Raw genomic sequence first — 20563 nt, 5'->3', positions numbered from 1 at the left:
ATTTGTTAGTGCAGCTGCTGGGGGTCCCGCAGTGCAGGACTTACAGCAGAAATAAGGCCTGAATAAACTCACAAGTTTAAAAAACTATTTATTTAATGCAAACTTTTGGACTTGACAAATGTACAAATCTAAGAAGGCTCATGGAATGAACATTACTAACCCAGGGCGATGTCCTTGCAGCACTTGGTGTCCCTCACTCCAGCACATTGTAGGAAGGCTGCAGGAAGCGCCTGCTGCTGGGTTTGGGTGGTGCCATGATGCCCAGCCGTGCCCCGGCCCCACACAGTGCTGAGCTTTGTGCAGGAGCTGCAGCCCTGGAGCTGGGCGCCCTTCGTGTCCGCCTGTACCTGGCCCTGCCAAGGCAGGAGAGAAAGCAGTGTTACACACAGAGCAATGGGCTTCCCTTCCTTTCTCCTTTCCCTTTCTTTCCCTTCCCTTCCCCTTTCCCTTCCAGCAGTGTTTACACAGTTGCACTCTAGGTAGGGTTCTTTGGATGCCTGTATGTCTGCAGTGCAAATGAAGTGTAGCTGCTGCTGTGACATCTGCCCAGGGGTGAGCAGCAGCCTGAACCAGGGACACCGACCAACCTGATTCCCATTAATCCAATTAGAGTATCAACATTAAGTGACATTTCAGGGTCAACAGCATACAACTGACGTGTCAGTAGATGGGAAGGTGGAGGGGCTGTGAATAAAGCCTGCTGAGCTGGAGCTGCTCCTTCCTACAAATAAACCTGGACCCCTCCAAAGGGGGACAGCCAGCACAGAAGGAGCATCCCAGAAGAGCAGCAGTAGCAAGCAGCCGCCCTACGGAGAGTTGTGCCATCTCTGCTGCGAGTGTGACGTTAAAGCCATAAAAACCTGCTAGTTCCCAAACCCAGCGTGTGTTAGAGTTGGGTACAGCCCTCCAAGCAGGGCTCTCACAGCGTGTTCTGGAGCACACAGCTGCATAGCTCAGTGCTATCCTGAGCTCCTCCATGCCCTAAGATGCAAAATCGAGCAGGTATTTTTCATACAGACCCCACTAAGTCACCAGCTACGCTTCCTGCATGATCCCATCAGCTGTGTGAGCAGCGTGAATGTGCATAGATTTAAGAGCAGCAGTGCTACAGTTATGCTCCATGAGCAGATCAGCAGGATAAGGAACGAGAACTACATGCCTACAGAGGAGAACATGGTCAAGCCAATTAAGAAAAAACAAAGCTGAAGTTTGATTACAGTGCGATCGTGTAATCTAATTACAAGTGAAGAAGTGATTAGTATGAAAGCACTGAGAATGCAGCTCTAATTTGCCCTGCACACGGTGACTCCCAGCAGTGGGAAGGTGAACTGTGAAATCATGGCTGCTTACGGTGGCACTGGTGGTACTGAAAAGCCCCAAAGTGACATTTGATGGGCTTTAAGGCTCAGCACCTGACGACCCAACTGCACGTGTGCCCATACAATCACTAAGTAAATGTGCAGCTCTGGGATCATCACCACGTTACCCTGGGTGAAAAGTTCCATGTGATCGCAGCCAACGTACCCTTTGGAATGGAACTGCTGGCTGCCACCACTGCTCGTCTTTTTCCTCTTGGATACTCCGACGTTTGGCAGCCTTTTCCTCTTCCTCCTTTGGTTTGCATTGCCATTAAAGTAGCTCGAGGTCACGACGTCGTCTTCTGCTTCCTCCTCACTGCCAGGTGTGCCAGCGCTCCCCGGGGCCAGGTCCACACTCTGGCAGGCAGCATCTTCTGCAGACAGTCAATGAATCACAGCTAATGAAATGGAAATGCTGCCTGGGCCAGCTGGGGCACGCGAACCTGCCAACCCGTCCCTGCATTTCAAACCTCCTCACTCCACATCCCTCCTGCTCAACTAGAGGCATTTCTTTCTTGGGCTGGTGTAAAGCAAAGGCAGACAGAAGGCAGTTTGGGTTCAGCACACCGTGATCTATATAAAAGAGATCATCCCTATTTTCACTAACGTGGCTTCTCGTCTCAATCACTATGGTTGCTCTGGAAAGAATTATGGGATATACCATAAATACTGCAGTCAAATACAGCACTTGTTTTTAAGAACAACTCTGGGAGATGCTGACAGGTGCAGGATCCTCAACCTCGAGGTCCTGGAGTCTCAGTGTAACTAATCTGTATTACACAAGTCCCAGCAACCAGAAGGAAAGGCGCAGAGCAACGCGTACGTTTTGTTTCCCAGCCTTTCAGATCTGTGCTGAATTTAACTGCTGAAAAGACAGCAGAGATCTTCCTACGCTCTGAAAAGGTGCAGCCGCTCCCTTTTGTAGTTACTGAACTCCAAGAAACAGCACATTGAGTTTAAAACAAGGTAACTTTTGAGTGGAACTTCTAATAGGTAAGGAACAAAGAGGATTAAATAGGAAAACGCACTTAGGTGCAAGGAATACCTGGCGTTGTCCATTCGGAATATTTATCCATCACTTTAATGATTTCTGCACCATACTTCTCCAGTTTATCTTCTGTGACACCATCGATCTGCAGCAAAACCTCCGCATCAGAAGACAAGGTTTCTGCAGTGGAACAAGGTACCAATCAGAGCCATCAACCCCACATTTTAAGATTGCCCACAGTAGAATATTCTGGAGGAAATTGGTTCTGGTTTTGTTTAGGAAATAAGCCTTTTTTTTTTCCCTGGTAGATTTACTTCCAGCTAATTCATACCAGAACTTGGCCAAAAGCTTCCTCTGAAAATGCCTCAAAATTTGCCCTGCAGCACAATGACATGGGTGGCTGCGATGCTGAACCACAGCTGTGGGGTACCTATGCTGCAGGTGCTGCTCCCAAGAGAGCACTGCCCAGCTGGGAGCTGTCAAACCCCCTCTCAGCTGCAGACCACACCATGAAGGGCACAGCCTGCTGCCTGCAGGGGTTCTGACCAACAGGGAGCTGCATTACCTGCTATTTTCTTTAGAGTCGAAGTACTGAAAATATTGAAGTAATGGACATCAAAGATCTTCCCAAGAGTCTTGCAGGTGTCCGTGAGCTCCCCAAAGCACTTTTTGACCATCTCTTCTCGCTGTGACATTTTTGTCACAGAAGCCCTTTGCTTTCTAATGGCGCTGGCATTTTCGGTTTCATGAAATTCCACCTGTTTAATAAAATAAAACATAAGCAAATTGCAGCAGGGAGGAGGTTACTGCAGAGCAGTCATTAGAATACAGATTAATGACAAAGAACAACGAAGGAAACCAAAAGTATTTTCTGATGGACCAAAAGAAAGCTGTTTACCCGCGACATGCTTTTCAAGTGATCTTTTCTTTTTTACAGTCCAGATGATAGGGCAGCCATTCTCAACCACTCATAAGCTTCTACAAAGAACAAAGCATACACACAGCGCAGGAAGAAGTCCTGCACTCCCAGCACACAGCGAGCTTTAAACAGAGGGCACTAGGTCTGTCGCTGTGGGCTCTTCTCCTGTGCCAACACAGCACTAACAGGAGGCATTGCCCCAAGCAGTCCTGGGTCTGGTTCCATGACCTCCTTGCAAAAGAGCATTTTCTTTCAGAGAGCACCAATGGCTGGAAAAAATAGAGCAGAAAATGCAGGAGGAAGCAGTGCTGTTCCTTTCTCCCTCTCTCTCTTTTCACCTTAGCTAGCTCTTTCTGTATTGCTTATAGCCACAGAGTCACAGCTGGCTGAGGCTGGCAGGGACCTCTGGGCTCACCTGGCTCATGCCCCACTCCAGAAGGGACACCCAGAGCAGGGTGCTCAGGCGAGCACCTAGACAGCATCTGAAGATCTCCAAGCAGGAGACTGCAGCACAGCTCTGGGCCTCAGCCAGTGCACAGCAAGGAAGCACTTCCCAAGGATTAGATGTTCCCATGCTCCAGTTTGCACCGCTGCCTCTTGTCCTGGCACTGGGCACTGCTGAAAACAGCCTGGCTCTTTCCTCCCTGCACCTCCCTTCAGGTATTTATGGACAGCGATAAGATCCACTCCCAGAATCAGGTGGAAGGAGGAGGAATAAAATCATTTAATCCTCCCCAGTCCTCTCAAACTCATATTCTGCCTCACTATGTTACTATTACAATCCTGGACTAGAAGCTGTGACTGTTAGATTCCAGGGTATATGCTGCACCAAACCTGTAGCACAATGCTCAAAACAATATGTAGGAGAACAAGAAATCTAATTCTCAAATACCTGCAGCAACCCATTCAGCACCGCCTGCGCCTTTTCTCCTAGAACTATGTAGGCCACAGCTTGGTCATTAGCTGTGATGTACAGGTCTTCATCCAGGATCTTGTCCAATACCAGCTTTCTGAACAGCCTTTCAACGTTGTGCCGTGAGTAGGCAGCGCCCTTCCCAAATATTCCAGACTGAATCTTCGCACTCTTTGATCCTGCACAACAGCAGTCACAGGGTTAGCCAGCAAGCAGAACACCTGCACACATGTTTACAAACACAATGAAGACTCCCAAGGGCTTCCCTCAGTCTGCCTGAACGCACACACAGCATGCAAGAACCAGAAAGTCTGAGCACCAGCAGTAGGTGAACGTTATCGCTATAGCAACCTGCAATAGATTAAAGCTCTCATCTCATCTATTTTCCATCATCCAACCACCCAGAGATTCCTGGGAAGAATAATATTGCCAAATATATCTTGCCTTAAACCACTGCTATTACAAAACCTAACGATACTCCAGGTTCCTGCACCAAGTCTACTTTGGTGCTGTTACTGGAGAAGCGGCACTTACCCAAGAAAATGTCCACCATCATATTCAACGTGTATCTTCCAGAGCCCGTGTTTCTATTCCCATTTATTCCTCCCGTTTGTCCACAGTGTTGCTGTACAAATCTTATAATGCTTTTCACTTCCTCTGTTACATTTCTTGATTTGTAGTCCTAGTGAAAGAGACTGAATTAGGAAATGACCTGGAGTGGTTCAATCCCAGTGCACGTTGTTGCTGCCAACCTTGTCTGTTACATTTGAGCATTTTCCAGCACAACACTTAAAACTACGATTTTTACCTTCTTCCTACTGCAGTTATCACAGATAACTTCTGGGTGATCTTTACAGAAGTTTGGGTTAAAATCGGTCTCCCCAAAGTAGGCCAGAAGCTGAATCCTCCGGCAGTCGACGACGTTCTCGCAGTAGTGCACCATGCTGTACAGGTTGTTGAAGTGGGTCTGTCTCGTGTGACTGTTCCCATCCTTCTCCACTGAAATGGAATCGGTTCAGTTGTATTTGTTTTACCTACAGCTCCTTGTATACGTTATCAGATGAAACACAATATTCTTTCTTGCTTAAAAAAGACCAGGTCGTTTAGTACAGATTTTACCTCCCACCTCTTAAAGATCAAAAAAGAGAAAAATCTATAATAATAAATATGAAAAGGTGGACACATGTAAAGAAAAATGGCTCTGACTAAAACAACAAATGACCAAAAACTTCCATTACAGAAAGTTATTCAGGTAAACAGTGAAATGAAGCCGCAGTTCTCCCTCCTTTATTTACCATATGCGGCACTCTAAGAGAACAAAACAACTCAGCCTAACTGAGACAGAAACTAGTCAGTGGTTTCTTTGCTACTGTCCCAGTTCAGGTGCAAACACAAGAAGCTGCTTACTCAGTATGAGCCTCCTGAGCCTGGTGACATCGCTGTAGCTGTAGAAGAGCAGGCAGTGAGACATTTCACCATCCCGCCCAGCCCTGCCCGACTCCTGATAGTAGCCTTCTATGGACTTTGGAAGGGAAGCGTGGATAACGTAGCGGACATCAGGTTTATCTATTCCCATTCCAAAAGCAATGGTTGCACATATAACCTACAAAGGAAATGACACTGTTATTTAGCTATGAAAAGCATTCATGCTGCACTCAAAATAGACACGTTGTCAAGCTTCTGAAACCACACAAAGCGTAGAATATCAACTGGAATTCTGCAAGATGGGGACAAAATAGTACTGCAGATTGGAGAGTCTCAAAATGCAACTCAGCAAACACACCTTGAGCTGCTCCCGCAGCTTCACACAGCTCAGCTCCTTCCTCCCAGAGCACCACACGTTGGTGCAGAGCCACAACCTTTGATTTGTAACAAAAATGAGAAGAAGGCTGATGTTTGGCAGATCTGTTCTGACCTGATGTGGACTGCAGCTGGTCTGATGATATCGTTACACAACTGTCTTTTCTCTTACTAGGCCCAAAGTGATAAAAGTGCTCTAAATTCCACTCAGTTTTTTTTTTTCCTCCTCCCCATTTGCAATTCCGTTACCTGGCATCCTTCTTGATTAACCCACTTCTTCTGTACGAGATCTCTGTTGGAGTCAGTGAGGCCAGCATGATAGGCAAGTGCAGCAAGGCCTTCCTTCTGCAGAATGGCTGCTGTTGTGTCACATTCATGACGGGAAAGGCAATAAATTATCCCAGAGTCATCTGTGAACATAAAGAAGAGGTGCTGGAATAAAGCAAGTGAAAGGGAATACAGCTATAATACTCCTAGCTGCCAGACAAATACTGCCTTACACCTACCAACTCTTCCCTACACACGTAGCTACTTAATACAGTCATTTCGTGACTATCTGATGGTTCTGTTAGTTTCTCCCTATCCAATTCCTCACTTACAGGGGCGTATGTGCACACTCAGGGAATCAGGAAAATACTTCCTGCTCAATACTGTGCAAACTTCAGATTCAAAATATGCTATTAAAGAAGGACATGGATGGAGAGCCAGTCAGTAACATGCCAGCACAAGAGAAGTGACAAAGGGAGCATGCTGCAGTCAACTTCCAGCAGCAGGAGCTGCAGGACTCCAAAAAAGAGCCTAGAGAGACAAGACTCACTGATGGTATAATTAAGGGGAACCACAGATAAGCCGACAAACAGAATTAAACAGTGAAAACTGTATAGATGTTAGATGACACAGAGCACTTCCATAATCTCCTTTTTCATTTTAACTGGAACTCCTAACTGTAAACCTGATCCACGGCATCAACAATACAGTTCCGTCTCCTATTTGTTCTTCCTGTGAATGTATGAGTATCTTGAAAAAGGCAAGCATTGTTTTCCTAGCATCTTAAAGGCTCCTCCTGCCTTACAAAGTAGTTGCTAAAAAGGCACTTAGCATGCTGCAGTGCTCAGTACTCACGTGGATGGTATTTTTTAATCCACTCTAAGCAGTCCATTGCCACCTTCTTTGGCTTCTTGGGCAAGACATCATATTTCAAGTTATGCCTGTTGAAGCTCATTGTAAACCTAAAACAAAACATGTTATCAGTGCTTATCAGTTTTGTGTGTGCAGAACTGCTTTCAACAAGCAAGGCGTTAACTGGAATGTTATTTCCTTTTAAAGTTTCCCTAATCAAGTGAGTTTGGCAAGTATTCTATTGGTAATATTTCATGTTAAAGTTGCATTAAGCTCCATGCACACATTGCCATTCAATCAGATATAACCACTGGATGGGTCTCTAATACTTTCTGTGCTTTCCCAGGTTTTCCATTCAGATGCTCTGCAGCTCAGACTGTCCCAGGAAATTGCTGGACAACTTACACTTGTGGTTTCAGCATCTCGAGCTGATTCTGAATATCCTTCTGCACTCTTGGGTTAGCAGTGGCAGTGAGAGCCATCATAGGAACAGAGCGGAACTTCTTGCGGAGCATATTCAGCCGTTTGTAGTCTTTTCGAAAGTCGTGACCCCACTGGTTAAAAAGCAAAAGTTAAACACATCTAAGATGGTCCCACTAAGTTCTTTGCCATTCTGAAAGCCAAACCCAAGCCTTTACCTGGCTAACACAGTGAGCCTCATCAATGACAAAACGCGCCAGGAGTTTGCGGTCGTAGAGATTTTCCAGGGCTGACAGCAGCCGGTTGCTTGCACAAACCTGTGAGCAGCCAGCAGAGGCATTAGAAAGACAAGAAACAAAGCAAAGTGTCACCCATGAAAGGCTGCGGAAGCAACGGCTCTGCTGTAGAGTTCACCCCGATGGTACAGGCAAAGCCTGAAGGCACCAAGAGGATGGCAATCACCTTAATGCCAACTGACAGCGCAGCAGCTGATGCAGGATTGCCTTAAGGTTCAAGGACCAGCTACACAGAGGTCCTACAACCTGATTAAGTTTAAAATGACTTCTATCATAAGAGACAAGGAAGGAAAAGCTGAAGGAGAAAAAACACCATTAAGCACATTAAATCTTCCCCTCTTACAATGCTCTTCCAGCACCACCTCATTTCTAAAGGCATGACATAATTAACACGAGATGGTCTTCTGACAGTCGCCCATTACCTTGGCAGTTCCGTGTTTCTACCCTGCAGTACTCAAGATTCCGGTAACCACCCGACAGCAATTAGCCACAAACTGGTGGTATTGTGCATTGAAGAAGATGTGCGTGGAGTTTTTCTTTAAGAATTTAAATTCTGCAGGTACTACACTGTACACAGTGTACACAGGTACAAACTCCTATCAAATTACCTGATTTGTTTCACCTTTGTGTTTGTGTTGTTTGTTTGTTGCTAGAAGCCCCCTCTAAGTTCAGTGTTTCCCCTTTGACTCTTTATAGCAATCCTCCTCTTATTGCCTCCATGACTGTACAGTTCAATCAAATACAAACCTTCTCAGGGGTAACATACAGCAGCTTTATTATAGGATCCTTTTTGGACAGCTGCATATATATTTTTGAAGCATCAGTATCTGTTATATCACCAGTCAGGTACGTTGCAGCAATCTGTAACAAATAGATATGAATGTTCAGTTTAGCACACATGAAAACAGCACTGACAGTCATCACAGATAGCATGTAAATCCCCACTGTTCTTGACCACATCTCCAACCAGAAACACACAAGCATTAGTAAACAGAGTGCTTAGGCTGCCAATGTATTCTAGTTCGCCTCATGCAGACTTTCCTAGACAACCTTTTACAGCTGCCAGCCAATGAATTATTGTAGTTTCTATCTGAGACATACGAGATTCACCACATTCCAGATTTCCGGTACACTGATCTGCACTGTGACTGAATGAAATAAAGCTGTCTGAACTTACATCTAAAGTTTTCAGCTTCTGAACTTGGTCTATTATCAGCGACCTCAGGGGAGAAATGACAATGGTGACCCCAGCAGAGACACACGCTGGTAACTGGTAGCACAGACTTTTACCACCACCTGTAAGAGTGAGACAGAATGCAACAGATACCAGATAAAAGGAGGAAAGGGGGGCAGGGCAGAGGAGGAACAGAAGCGGGAGCTCTTATTCTCATTTTGTAGCACCCTCAGAAACAAACTTTGGCACCAGACCGCTGAAGGCCGGAGCTGCACAGTGTTTGTAGATACACACCAGTGGGCATTAAGATGAAACAGTCCTCTCCCAGAAGAGCAGCATTGATGGCCTCCAGCTGATTTGTCCGGAAGGAGTGCAAACCAAACTTCCTGTGAAATACTTTCAACATTTCTTCAGAATGGGAAAATTTCATCCCCCTGAAACGTTGGTGCGCAGGGTTATGAGCCAGTGGCTCTAACAGACAAAGAAAACGCAGTTAAGTTACAATTCCAAGTTGCACCACATTTCTTATAACATAAAATGTTGGTGCCACAGATTGCTTAACTACCGCTTCAACCCATCAAACCTTCACAGCTCCTACCGTGAGTTGCTGTACACAAATAAATGAAAATGCACATGACTGGAATTTAAAACCACCACCAGAATGGAACTGCTTTACACTGCCAAACTGCATCTCCGCCACAGAAAACCTGCTTGTGTTCTCCCTGCCTGTGACTAGCACTAGTTACAAGCCAGCTGCAGCGGCAGCAGAGAAGTGCCTGCCCCACCAGGGAGCCTGCAGCCAGAGCACCTCTCACCATGGTTATACCTTCAAAAACAACTCCTCAAGTACACACACAGCAGGGCAAAAGCCTGTGTCATTTAATACTTCCCTGCTTTCACCACTCCCTTCTTGCAAGAATCAGCAACATTGACCTACATCTGAGCACTGAGGGGCTTTGTTTGCTTCAACAAGTGACCAAATTTGAATATTTTGTATAAGCAGCTAAAACTATTGCATGGCTTTGAATTAACAACTGCAGAGTCATCATTTAATTAGAACACAGGAACATTCCAGTTTCCAATTTTAGCAGCTCCATCTCCCCGGCAGTCTGCAACCTGCATGGCAAATGAGTGTTCAAGTCTGCCACCACTTTGGGGAGGGGGAAAAAAAGACAAGAAGATTCTACAATGATGTCTTTGCAAAGAGAAACCAAAAGAAATTTCCATGCAGACAACAGGCACTGGTTTCATCTGCAGGTAAGTTACCTGGGCTTAGACTTGAGAAGAAATACAAACTAACGAAAAAGGGGAGACACAATCTGTATTAGCACAATTCACCTGAGCTGCTCTTTGCTGCGATCCCACAGCCTGACTTTGGAGCAGTGGGATGTGGGCCCGGAGCGGAGCCAGCAGCTGCAGCGAACAGCCTGCAGCGCAGAGAGGCAGAGCCCTCCCTCAGCGGCTGCAACTGGGGAGCAGGTGGTGCTTCAGGTGCCACAGCATCGTCCCAGCCCTCATCAAAATCATCAATATCAAAGTCATCAAGGTTGAAGTCTGTATCGTTCACATCTGAGCAGCCCGATGCAGGAGCACCAGCGGGGCTTGTGTGCTGGGTTTTCAGAGCAGAGCTTGCAGTGGGCCTCTCAGGCACATGCCAGTTCCCACTGTCTCTCCCCGCAGGCTTTTCACACCAGCTGCCAGTGAATGACACCTCTGAGGGACGGCTGAGAGAGGTGCTGCCTTTGCCAACCACCCTGGAGGAAGAAAGTGCTGCAGCTTCTAGGCAGATAACCTCCTGATCAGCTTCCTTCAAAGCATAAGAAGTATCCAAGTTATCAAGCGTTTGATTCCTTACTGTAGAAAAACTGCTTGAATTAACAGTCCTGGAAAGCACAGATGGAAGGTTTGTGGATTTCGGTGTGTTGACAGCAGAAGTGACACCCCGACCAGGGCCGGAACACAGAGGTGTGCCAGGACGTGAGGAAGGATCTTGCTGTACACATGCCTTCCAATTGCCAGGACCGTTCACGCTATTTGTCTTCAAAGCAACAGAATCAGCTAACAATTTTCTCCTGGAAGAGGCAGCGAGGGAAGAAAGAAGGAAAACAAATAGTTAAGCGACAAGTAATGGATTACCACCTCCCACAACATGCAGAATTGTTTTCACCTCTTTGTTCCTATCCAAAACATTAACGTGTGGTGGTCGCGTGGTATTTTGAATCCAATTTGGATATTCCATGATACTATCTTTAAAAATATTTCCAACAAATTTAGGAAAAGAGACCAACACCAGGACTCGGCTGAACACAATCACAAAACTACTGCACCTTCAGTGCAGATATTAAAACAAAGGGACTCTTAACAGGGCTTAACAGGGAAGAACTGATGCACGCGTCGCTCCACATCATCTTTACGGTGTAATGGAGACACCTACAGGCCTGATACTGCTTCATGCAGAACATGGCAATAGGAAAATAAGAAATAATACTTATTAAACCGTACCGGAGCTCTCTGTGCTGAAGTAGCTCTTTTGCACATGAGACAGACGTAAGCTCATGAAGTGGAATGGCATCCACCAGCTTACAAATATCTTCCATGACGCTGTAGAGTCGCTGTTCCATACGCAAGCCTTTATCTGGAAGATGGAGCACATTTCAGCATAGAGTAACCTTAATTCTCATTGGAACACAGGGACAAAATGATCTCAGCTTCTCAAAAGACAGAATGCGTTGAGATACAGAAGTCTTACACCGTGCAAAACACCCAAGAAGCTGCAACCCATCCCCACAGTTTAATGCATAACAATGAAGTCATTTCAGGTACCTGCATGCTTTGCACTCGAGTCCTGCACGGCAGCAGGCTGCTTCGGTGCCATCCGCTCAGGCTCAGACTCCGTGCCATGAACTGCTGATCTTCCATCAGTAGGAGACTCTTTGAAAATATCACTAATAATAAGATAAAAGCAATTCAAATACAGAAATGCACTGGTTCAACAGACAACAATAAGAGAAGATATCTTCAGGAATGAGAGCATTAAGGATGCAGACAAAAGGGAAGCTTCTCAAAACCCACCTAACGTCTAAGTAGCCAAACGGTTTGTTCCCACTCTGTGCACCAATTTTCTCTGAAGCAGAAGCCAGGCTTCTTATGGACAATGTTTAAGGTATCCCACAAGACTCCGGGAGCAGCTGCTGGCTGCTAATTGGCCAAGCCAAAAGCCGCCAAAGCCAACTCTAATGGCGACTTGTTAACAAGCAAGATGTTCACATCTTTTTTTGGTGGTTTTTAAAATCACCTTATTTAACCTTTAACATCCTTTCAGACAGTTCTATCAAGTAGCTGTTTTACCTAACGCTTCTTACAGACGGTGAGAAGGAAGGCAGCTCTTCCTCTGGAGAGGGTGGAACTACATCCAAGTAATCATCCTCCTCGAGTTCAATGTCTGCCAGCAGCTCATTGCCAACATCTCCCAGTTCCAGCCGGCCGCTCTTCTCACCATTACTCAGCTTCTGGCTTCCATCACTTGCACCATTCGTAGCTGAAAGAGAATTGCATTAAGATTGCTGAGTAACATTCAAAACTCATTCTGATATAAACAAAAACACAACTGAATAGAGGAAAAAACTACTTGCCAGATTTCAAAACAATAGTTTAATACAGTTGCTGATCTCTGACAAATACTTTCTGTTCCTCTTTTCTTCCCCATTAAAAACAAACAAACAAACAACCCACCAGCTTTTGCAGCTTCCCTACAAGAAGAGAAAGCAAAAGCTTAAGACTGCACAGTCTGGCAGGGGATTATTTCTGTTTGCTTTGAAAGAACTGACACAGATCTCTTCTTCTGCTTTAATATTTCTCAGCATTACTGTTAGGTGTAAGTTGATTTTAAAGCTCTTTTCTATCAATAACAGAACTGTTTGGTTGTGTTGGTTTTGGTTTGTTTTTTCCCCTGCAATAACTCTGCACACTGCTGCTCATCTCTAGGATGCCACATGGGAAGTCCTGCACATCCAGCAGTGCCACACTACCAGCTGCAGACAAAGATCTCTGTTATTTACAACACTGTACTTTCTCAAACCGCGGTTACTGAAACAAAACCCACATACCAAAGTGTGCTGTCAGATACCAGGGTGCAGCACACTGAGCTCACAGAGTGCAAGGCAGATTCTACACTCAGGGATCCAGTTAGGCTGCAGCAATGGGCTGAGGTTCAACAAAACCAAGTGCCAGCTCCTGCACTTCGGTCACAACCCCATATACCTCTACAGGCTTGGACAAGAGTGGCTGGAAAGCTGTGCTGAAGAAAAGGATCTGAGGGTGTTACTCATCAACAGCAGTGTGCCCAGGAGACAAAAAGGCCAACTGTGTCCTGGTTCGTATCAGCAACAGTGCAGCCAGCAGGAAGACAACCCCCCCTGCACGCAGCTCTGCTGAGGATGCACCTTGAGAGCTGCATTCAGGTTGGGTAACCACACTGTTAATGGGCATGAGCTGGGGTTGGACTTGGTGATGAGAAGTCAACTTCAATGATTGTATGAGTCCACGATTTCTCAACAAGGCAGATTTCCAGGACTGCTGTACAAACCCTCACCTGCATGAGCCTCTTTCATCCCATTGTCTGGAAGCGCAGCAGCAGCAGCAGTGGGGGCTCCAGCATCGCCCAGACAGATGAGGGAGCCCTGTGAGGAGCCCTGTGATGAACCCTGTGATGATCCCTGTGATGATCCCACCTCGGCCCCGTGCTCCTGGGCCCCCACATCACCCCGTGCCCTGCTGACACACGGCCCAGGCCCCTGAGGAGCCCTCGTGTCCTTCGGGGACGGCGCCGCCGGCCTGGAGAACTTCTTCTCGAAGCCCGACAGGTCGAAGTCGTCCATGTCGTCCCACTCATCGCCCGTGACGGCGGCGGGGCCCGACAACGGCAAAGACACGGGCAGGGGGCGGGGCGGGGCGGCGGGCTCGGAGCTGCCAACGGGGCCGGGCGGAACCACGCGTTGATCCTTGGGCCTGGACATGGAGCCGGGGCTCAGAGACGTGTTCACGTCCTTGTCGCGCAGCGCGGCCGGGCCGGGCGTCCTGCGGAACGTGAAGGACCTGAAACAGCGGGAAGGGACGGGACGGGACGGGTCAGCACCGGCAGCACCGGCAACACACACACAGTGGTACACAGACACACACACAGACATACACATACACACACACACACACACACACACACACTCGGCGCTACTCACACGGGCCGGCTGCGCGCGGGCGGCGCTTTGCTGAGGGCGCCGCGGGCCGAGTGCAGCCGCAGCTGCTCCCGCAGGTTGTTCTGCGGCACCGCCGCCATCACGGCCGCTCGGTTCGGCTCGGCTCGGTTCGGTTCCACTCGGTTCGGTTCGGTTCCGCTCGGTTCCGTCCCGCTCTCACCGGCCCCGCCCGCCGCTCCCCCCGCGCCCACTTCGCATTCGGCGCCAATCCACCTCCCGCGCCGCCATTGGGAGGAACAGCTGGGGCGGAAGTGACGACACGGCGCTTCCGTTTCCGTGTGGAGGGCGCCCCCTGCGGGCGGGGCCGTGCCGCCACAAGATGGCGGATACCGCTGCCATCGTCACACACACACATCCATCATCACACACACACATCCATCATCACACACACACACACTGCGCCGCTCGGCGGAGCCTGCAAGGGGAGCGGCAGCGCGGCACTGCACAGCGAGTGAACGTCAGCCGGGGAACGGGACAGGGCGGCTTTATTCTGCTCTGTGAGGCCCCGTTGCAGCACTGGGCCCGCTATACCTGAAAGGCCCAATTTGTTTTTATTACGAAATGCTACAAAGGCGAAATGAAGGCAGGTAAAATCACAACGCGGATCTTCCTCTAGAGAAACGAACAACTGCGTGCAGAGACATTCAGAGGGCACAGCAGTGCGTGTGGTGGTTGGACACAGTCTGTGGGGCAGGACAGGCCGGTCTATGGAGCAGGGCTGTGGTAACGGGGAGCAGCCCCGAGAATCACTGCGATCCAATGGATCCTCCTGCGCATCAGGAACGGCAGCACGTCTTCCTTCTCCCCACCTTCATTTCAGTATTTATTCCATGTAGCATCAGTCGTTCTCCCTCCTCTGCCTGCTCTCACACCAGAGGCACTGGGTAAGATGCACAAGCAGCCAGACCGCACATGTTCTTGCCCCGTTCAATGAGGAAGTACCTAAAAGGAGAAATGAGCGCTATGAGCGAGCTTCCCTTGCTCCTCCCCCTGCAGGCTGCAGGCCTGATGCCCATGTGTGTCACTGCTGTTGATGTGTGTCACTGCTGTCCTGTGAGCTCCTTTCCCATGCTGCTGCAAGGGGCAAATAGATGTCACTGAGCTGCTGGCTCCAATGGGCCACAAGAGAAAGCTGCCCCCTGCCTTCCAAGCCAGAAGCTGAGGACAATTTCCCTCACAGCTGGAAATACAGCACAGGGCTGAGTGACAGCTCGCAGCACAAGCAGTGCTGTGGCTGTGTACTGACTGCAGGAGCACCACACTGCTGTGCAGCTCCCACCAGCAGCTCTGCCACCCCTGGAGCCGTCCTGGAAGCTGATGTGGCACAAGCAGCATCTCCAGAGTGGCTTTTAGTACCAGGTCTCCTTCATAGCCAAGGCTCAGCTGCTTTACCTGCCCTCCACCAACTATGACACAGCTGTGAAATTTCAGCTCTGGGGAGACCTGGAGGCTGGTGGGAGCCCACATCCACAGTGTTCTTTTACCAGATAGTGGGAAGGGTCCAGCAGAATTAGGATTTCCTTACCCATCCATGCCCCACAGAGAGCCCCAAGAGTTCTTAACAATCCAGTACGGAAGCCCATCCTCTTCTCCATAGCCAACAGCCAGGACAGCGTGGTTCACTTTGTCAGGAGTGTGCTCACATCGTGGGCTGCAAAAGGAAAGCGATGCAGATGAAAAACTAGCCTATAATTAATCGTGGATTAGCCAGCCTTTGTGACTGCGCTCCAACTGCAAGAAGAATCAATGGATACTTTGAACTTCCAATTACAGAGAGTAGGCAGGAGTGAAAGGGAGATGCAGCTCGACTTTCTCACTCAGCTGCACAGCAAGTCCAGGTGTTGGCTGTGTGGGCTGAGCACCTGGTCTGGCCTTTTGCTCTGACCTAACAACAACACTGTCACACAAGACCGAGCCGCAGTGAACAAAATAAACAAAGGAATGTTTCCAGTGAAAAACAGTTATTGTTGCACTCAGGAATGGTTTCTTCTGCCGAGTTCAGGGGTGCTCTTTTACGTGTTGCACAAGCAATAGCAGTTTCCTCAATCCAACTTCACGTTTCCCTTAGTTTTCCAGCTTTCATATTGCACTTGATGAAAACTGCAGCCCTGATACCAAGTACGACAATGGAAGATACAAGCTCCCACCTCCAGAAATGCTTTTTTCACACATTTTCAAGTTGCAGATCAACAGCCACCACTACAGGTTAACTTTAACCTGTTAATAGCTGGTCTGTGGAATACGGGCTGAAACGGCTGGCACACCATTTACTGGAGGTTGGACCGTCTCCCTGCTTTCATACTCTCCACCTGCCTGTTGCCAGCAGATAACACTGAGATCACTGTTTATTGCAGCAGCAAAGCCACTTGAATTCTCAGTGCTGCCTGCTCTCCCCCTTGCAGCTCCCTGGGGCAGATCACTCATGCTCAAACTCTTAGTTTAATTTTCCTGCAGTTCTACAAAACTGAGCATCCATTACTCTGAAGTATTTTTCTAGTTCTCTCCAAACGTGCATTTTTTCCCTCTTGATAGAAATCTCTTCCATCTCCGTTAGCTTCTACAATCTTCCTGAAGTTTACTAAACTGCTTTTAAGTGGCATTTTGCCTGCACTGTAGATGTAACATGATGCTCAAGCCCTACTCCTACCAGGCCACTTCATCTCTAACTGTTCTTCCATCTCTGCTGTGTCTCTGGGACAAGTCCCCCTGCCCAGCTGCATCCCACAAACTCTGCCCCTGGCTGAGCTCAGTTCCGAATGCAGCCCTGTCCTGAGCTGGGCTAGCAAGCACATTGCTGCCTCTTCCTTGTGCTGCTCTTTCATCCCTTTGTTAAATCAGCATTTCAAGGTTCAATGTGCTCATATTTTCTATGTAAAAGGAAATGCAAGAACACAGTCTGGTTCCCATGTCCAACAGGAGAGAAGGAGAAATGGAGACATGGAGACATGAAGACATGGAGACATGGAGACATGGAGTCATGGAGACATGATTCCAGCCCTATACTTTCCCCTCACGTCCCAGGCTCTGGAATACTCACTTGGAATAGACTCCTTTCCTGTAGTGCATGAAGTCGCTCGTCACCTCAAACGCAAAGCTCACCGGGTTGTGCTTCCCCACAGCTTCCACCATTCCGGCCTCATCGTACTGCAAGGAGAGCATCCTGGGGTCACTGATCCCCATTACACCCAGCTGCGGTGATGCACCAGAGCAGCAGTCACAGCACAGTGGGATGGCTAATCCTGCTTGCAGACCGGGACATGTGGGCATTGAAATACAAGAACCAGGAATTTCTGATGGTCTGGAGGTGCACCTTCTGTGAAAGCAAAGGCCCTAATACCTGTGCTTTGGATACAGCACCTCGTGGGTGCTGCCTTCAGAGGGCAGCAGGACTTACAGTGGACAGGACCAATCCCTGGGGCACCCAGAGCTGCCCACATGCTCTGCAGGTGCTGGAGCTCTATGCAGCCCCGCTGCAGGACGGTGCTCACAGGCACCCGTGAGCCAGTGCCATGCTCAGCTGGACCCTCCCACTAAGCTGGCAGAGCACAGGAGTGGGGCAGTGCACATCAAGGACCCACCTGCGTGATGTTGATGACATCCTTGACAAATGCAATGGCCTTGTCTGGCTGGAACTTGCAGGTGCCGTTCTGTGCAGACAGAGGGGGAGCAGTGTTGTCAGAGCCCACCCCGTGCCTGGCCCTGCTGCTGGCACTGCAGCCACGCTGCCTGGGGTACCTGTGCCCGGTACGGGTACGTGTCCTCGCCCATCAGCCCCTTGTTGTACAGGATGTACTCGAAGGCCTGGCTCGGCAGCCCCCTGCAAACAAGACAGCTGGAATGCAGACTGACCCGCACAGCAATGCTGCAGCTTCTGCAGAGCCGACCCACTGAGCTCCATGGAGCAGGAGCACGGGGCTGGGAGTTTGGGTCTCCCAGGCACAACCTCTGCTCTGCCCCCTGTCTGGGGCTCCTGGCGCGGTCCCACCATGCACCCACATGAACACAGCAAAACTTGGTGATCTTAGAGAGCTTTTCCAACCTTAACAGCTCCATGATTTCAAGAGCAGCTTTGCTCAGCTCTCTGAGCATTCCCTGGGACCACTTGTGTCACAGCAATTTCACAATGCTCGGATTTCACAATGCTTCTTGAGCCACGCCAGCAGCAATCACCAGAGGGGAAGCAGGTTTCTGTGGGCGACTTAAGGGTCCCCAGGACACGTGTGACCCACGTGCAGCACATTGCACAGAACCCCCCCTGCTCTCCCTGGGTGCATTTGAACCTGACTAAACACACTGCAACTGCAGTGCCAAGAGATACTGCTACGAAAGGTGAGTATCAAAAGAAATGAAAATCATAAAGGGGAACAGAAGTTGGGAAATGCTGGAGACTGAGTGAGTCATTCTGACCTCCAGAGGGAGCAAAATTAAGATGACAAACAAACCAAAGCCCAAAGTTATTTCCCCTGAACATCTCAGCCCAGGAGAAACAAAACACGTCCCAAGGGCTGGGCGCATCTCAGCACCCAAGGGAGGCAGCACAGCCCACACCACAGGATGCTCACTGCTGCTCTGCACTGCTTCACCTCACTTACCCGCTGCAGCCGTGGTTGTTGAACGCCTGAGCACAGTCCACCAGTTGCTGCTCCGCCTGCAGACGAGGTTTGGAGTCAGCACATACACAGCAGCAGTTCAGAGCAAGGGATGCAGAGCACAGCACACAGATGCTGCCCGGCGCTGCTCCCACCCTGCAGCTACCCGGGATCTCCCTCCTGGAGGAAGCCCGTCTGCTCCCGGCAGCAGAGGAGCGGCCCCACCACGGGGCTGTCGGTCCGTCCGCTGCCGCTCAGCCGTTGCCTTGCCCGCAGCTCTTCCAAAGGTCAGACGTGTTTGCTCACACCCAGCCCTCAGATAAGCCCTACAGGGGGGCGCTGCCTTTCTGGTTCTTCCAGAAGAACAAACAGCCATCACGAGGTGCTGCTTTCGGGAAACTATTCGGCTACAGAGGACCTTCAGCCCACACCCCCAGTCCCGTCCTGCCCCAAAGATGACCGTGCTCAGCCCTGGGTGCAGTGGGGCTCTCGGGCTGCATTTGGGACGGCGATGGGCACATCCCGGGCACAGCGCACTCCCGGCCCCGCAGCCCCATCACTGATACCCAGCGAAGGGCCGTTGTTTCCTACCAGAGAGAGCAGCTTTCCGGTGGCGATGGCGATGGCCGACTCCAGGCACCCGGTGGTGGAGAAGGTCCAGCAGCTCCCGCAGGGTCCCTGCGTTAGAACCAGACGGGAGCTGTCCCGCAGCACGGAGCCCCGCAGCCCCGCACATCCCGGCCCCTGGGGCGCTCCGCAGTGCCCGCCCCGTCCCCATCGCTCACCTGGTTCTTCACCGGCGTCACGAAATTCCCCTTCTTCCTCCAGTCCACGGTGTCCGGGAACGGCCCGTCGCTTCGCAGGAAGTTCCCTTTGGTGGCCGAGCAGTTCTGTGGGCGAGTCGGGGGGCTGCAGTTCTGCAGCAGGGATGGGGGCACCCGGCTCACAGAGCGCCCCACGCCCCCCGGGACCCACCTGGGGCTCACTCCATAGGTACAGCTTCTTGAACTCGGCGAAAGTCATGTCAGAAAACTGGTTCAGAGCCACTAAAAAGCCCCCAGAAAAGGAGCGAAAGAGGATGCTTGGTTCACTGGAGGCCGAGGCCGAAACGAAAGCAGAAGGAAGGAGGGGGGAGAAGGAGGGGGGAGAAGGGGGTTGGCGGGGGGCAGAACCGCCGTCCGTACTCTGGAACGAGCTGTTCCCGGCGTTGTGCTCCTCGATGCGCCGTTTGTTGCCCGCGAAGACCCGCAGCCGCCGCTCGTATTCGCCCAGCCCGTAGCGCCGCCCGTGCTGCGGGGGGAGGATTTAGCGGGGGGAGGGGGTGGGGAGTCAGCCCGAGCCTGGCTCTGCCCGCACACCCGGCCCCGCAGCCCCCCAGGGATCCCCGGGCGTTACCTGCAGCATCCAGGCCTTGAAGAGCTGCTCCTCTGCGGGGACAGCGCGCGGCGTCAGCGGATCTCCCGGCTCCGCACGGCTCGGGTAGAGCCGCGACCTGCACAGCCGTGCCCAGCCGTGCCCGCCCCCCCCCGTGCCCACTTACCTTCAGCGCTCACCTCCGAGGAGGCGGCGGGCGCCAGGAGCGCGGCCCCGGCCAGCAGCAGGAGCCAGGCCATGCCGTGCCGAGCCGTGCCGAGCCGTGCCGTGCCGTGCCGTGCCGGGCTGAGCTGAGCTGCCGCGGGGCGGGACGGGACGGGACAACTCCTCCCCGGGGCGGGCGGACGCGCAGCGCCGCATG

General features: G+C 50.2%; 2 protein-coding genes across 4 annotated transcripts; both read right to left on the bottom strand.

Annotated features, from left to right (window-relative positions):
- Positions 1-75: 75 nt before the first annotated feature.
- BLM (BLM RecQ like helicase) lies at positions 76-14515 on the bottom strand. Of its 3 annotated transcripts, XM_085515148.1 has the most exons (22): positions 14368-14476; positions 14222-14337; positions 13579-14081; positions 12336-12525; positions 11811-11932; positions 11490-11622; positions 10326-11059; positions 9282-9458; positions 8991-9109; positions 8561-8674; positions 7736-7834; positions 7503-7651; positions 7101-7207; positions 6228-6388; positions 5586-5781; positions 4987-5177; positions 4713-4860; positions 4158-4357; positions 2912-3104; positions 2404-2526; positions 1525-1732; positions 76-353 (listed from the first exon to the last, which is right to left on the bottom strand). In XM_085515148.1, the coding sequence occupies exons 2-22, from the start codon at positions 14317-14319 to the stop codon at positions 194-196; spliced, it is 4125 nt and encodes a 1374-aa protein (XP_085371274.1). In that variant the 5' UTR covers positions 14320-14337; positions 14368-14476; the 3' UTR covers positions 76-193. The 3 variants fall into 3 exon arrangements, with proteins under 3 accessions (XP_085371274.1, XP_015728872.2, XP_085371275.1); XM_015873386.3 differs by having other exon boundaries at positions 14222-14515; XM_085515149.1 differs by lacking the exon at positions 7736-7834 and having other exon boundaries at positions 14222-14452.
- A 192-nt stretch (positions 14516-14707) lies between these two features.
- Positions 14708-20504, bottom strand: CTSH (cathepsin H). Its single transcript, XM_015873394.3, has 12 exons — positions 20369-20504; positions 20224-20255; positions 20013-20118; positions 19804-19874; positions 19614-19718; positions 19420-19506; positions 18832-18887; positions 17975-18056; positions 17818-17886; positions 17277-17383; positions 15765-15890; positions 14708-15181 (listed from the first exon to the last, which is right to left on the bottom strand). The coding sequence occupies exons 1-12, from the start codon at positions 20439-20441 to the stop codon at positions 15106-15108; spliced, it is 990 nt and encodes a 329-aa protein (XP_015728880.2). The 5' UTR covers positions 20442-20504; the 3' UTR covers positions 14708-15105.
- Positions 20505-20563: the final 59 nt, after the last annotated feature.

The sequence above is a fragment of the Coturnix japonica genome, chromosome 14 (genome assembly GCF_054131305.1).
Source record: "Coturnix japonica strain WE chromosome 14, WE-NBRP24, whole genome shotgun sequence".
In the NCBI taxonomy this organism is placed as follows: domain Eukaryota; kingdom Metazoa; phylum Chordata; class Aves; order Galliformes; family Phasianidae; genus Coturnix; species Coturnix japonica.
This window is presented reverse-complemented; position numbering and strand designations above follow the sequence as displayed.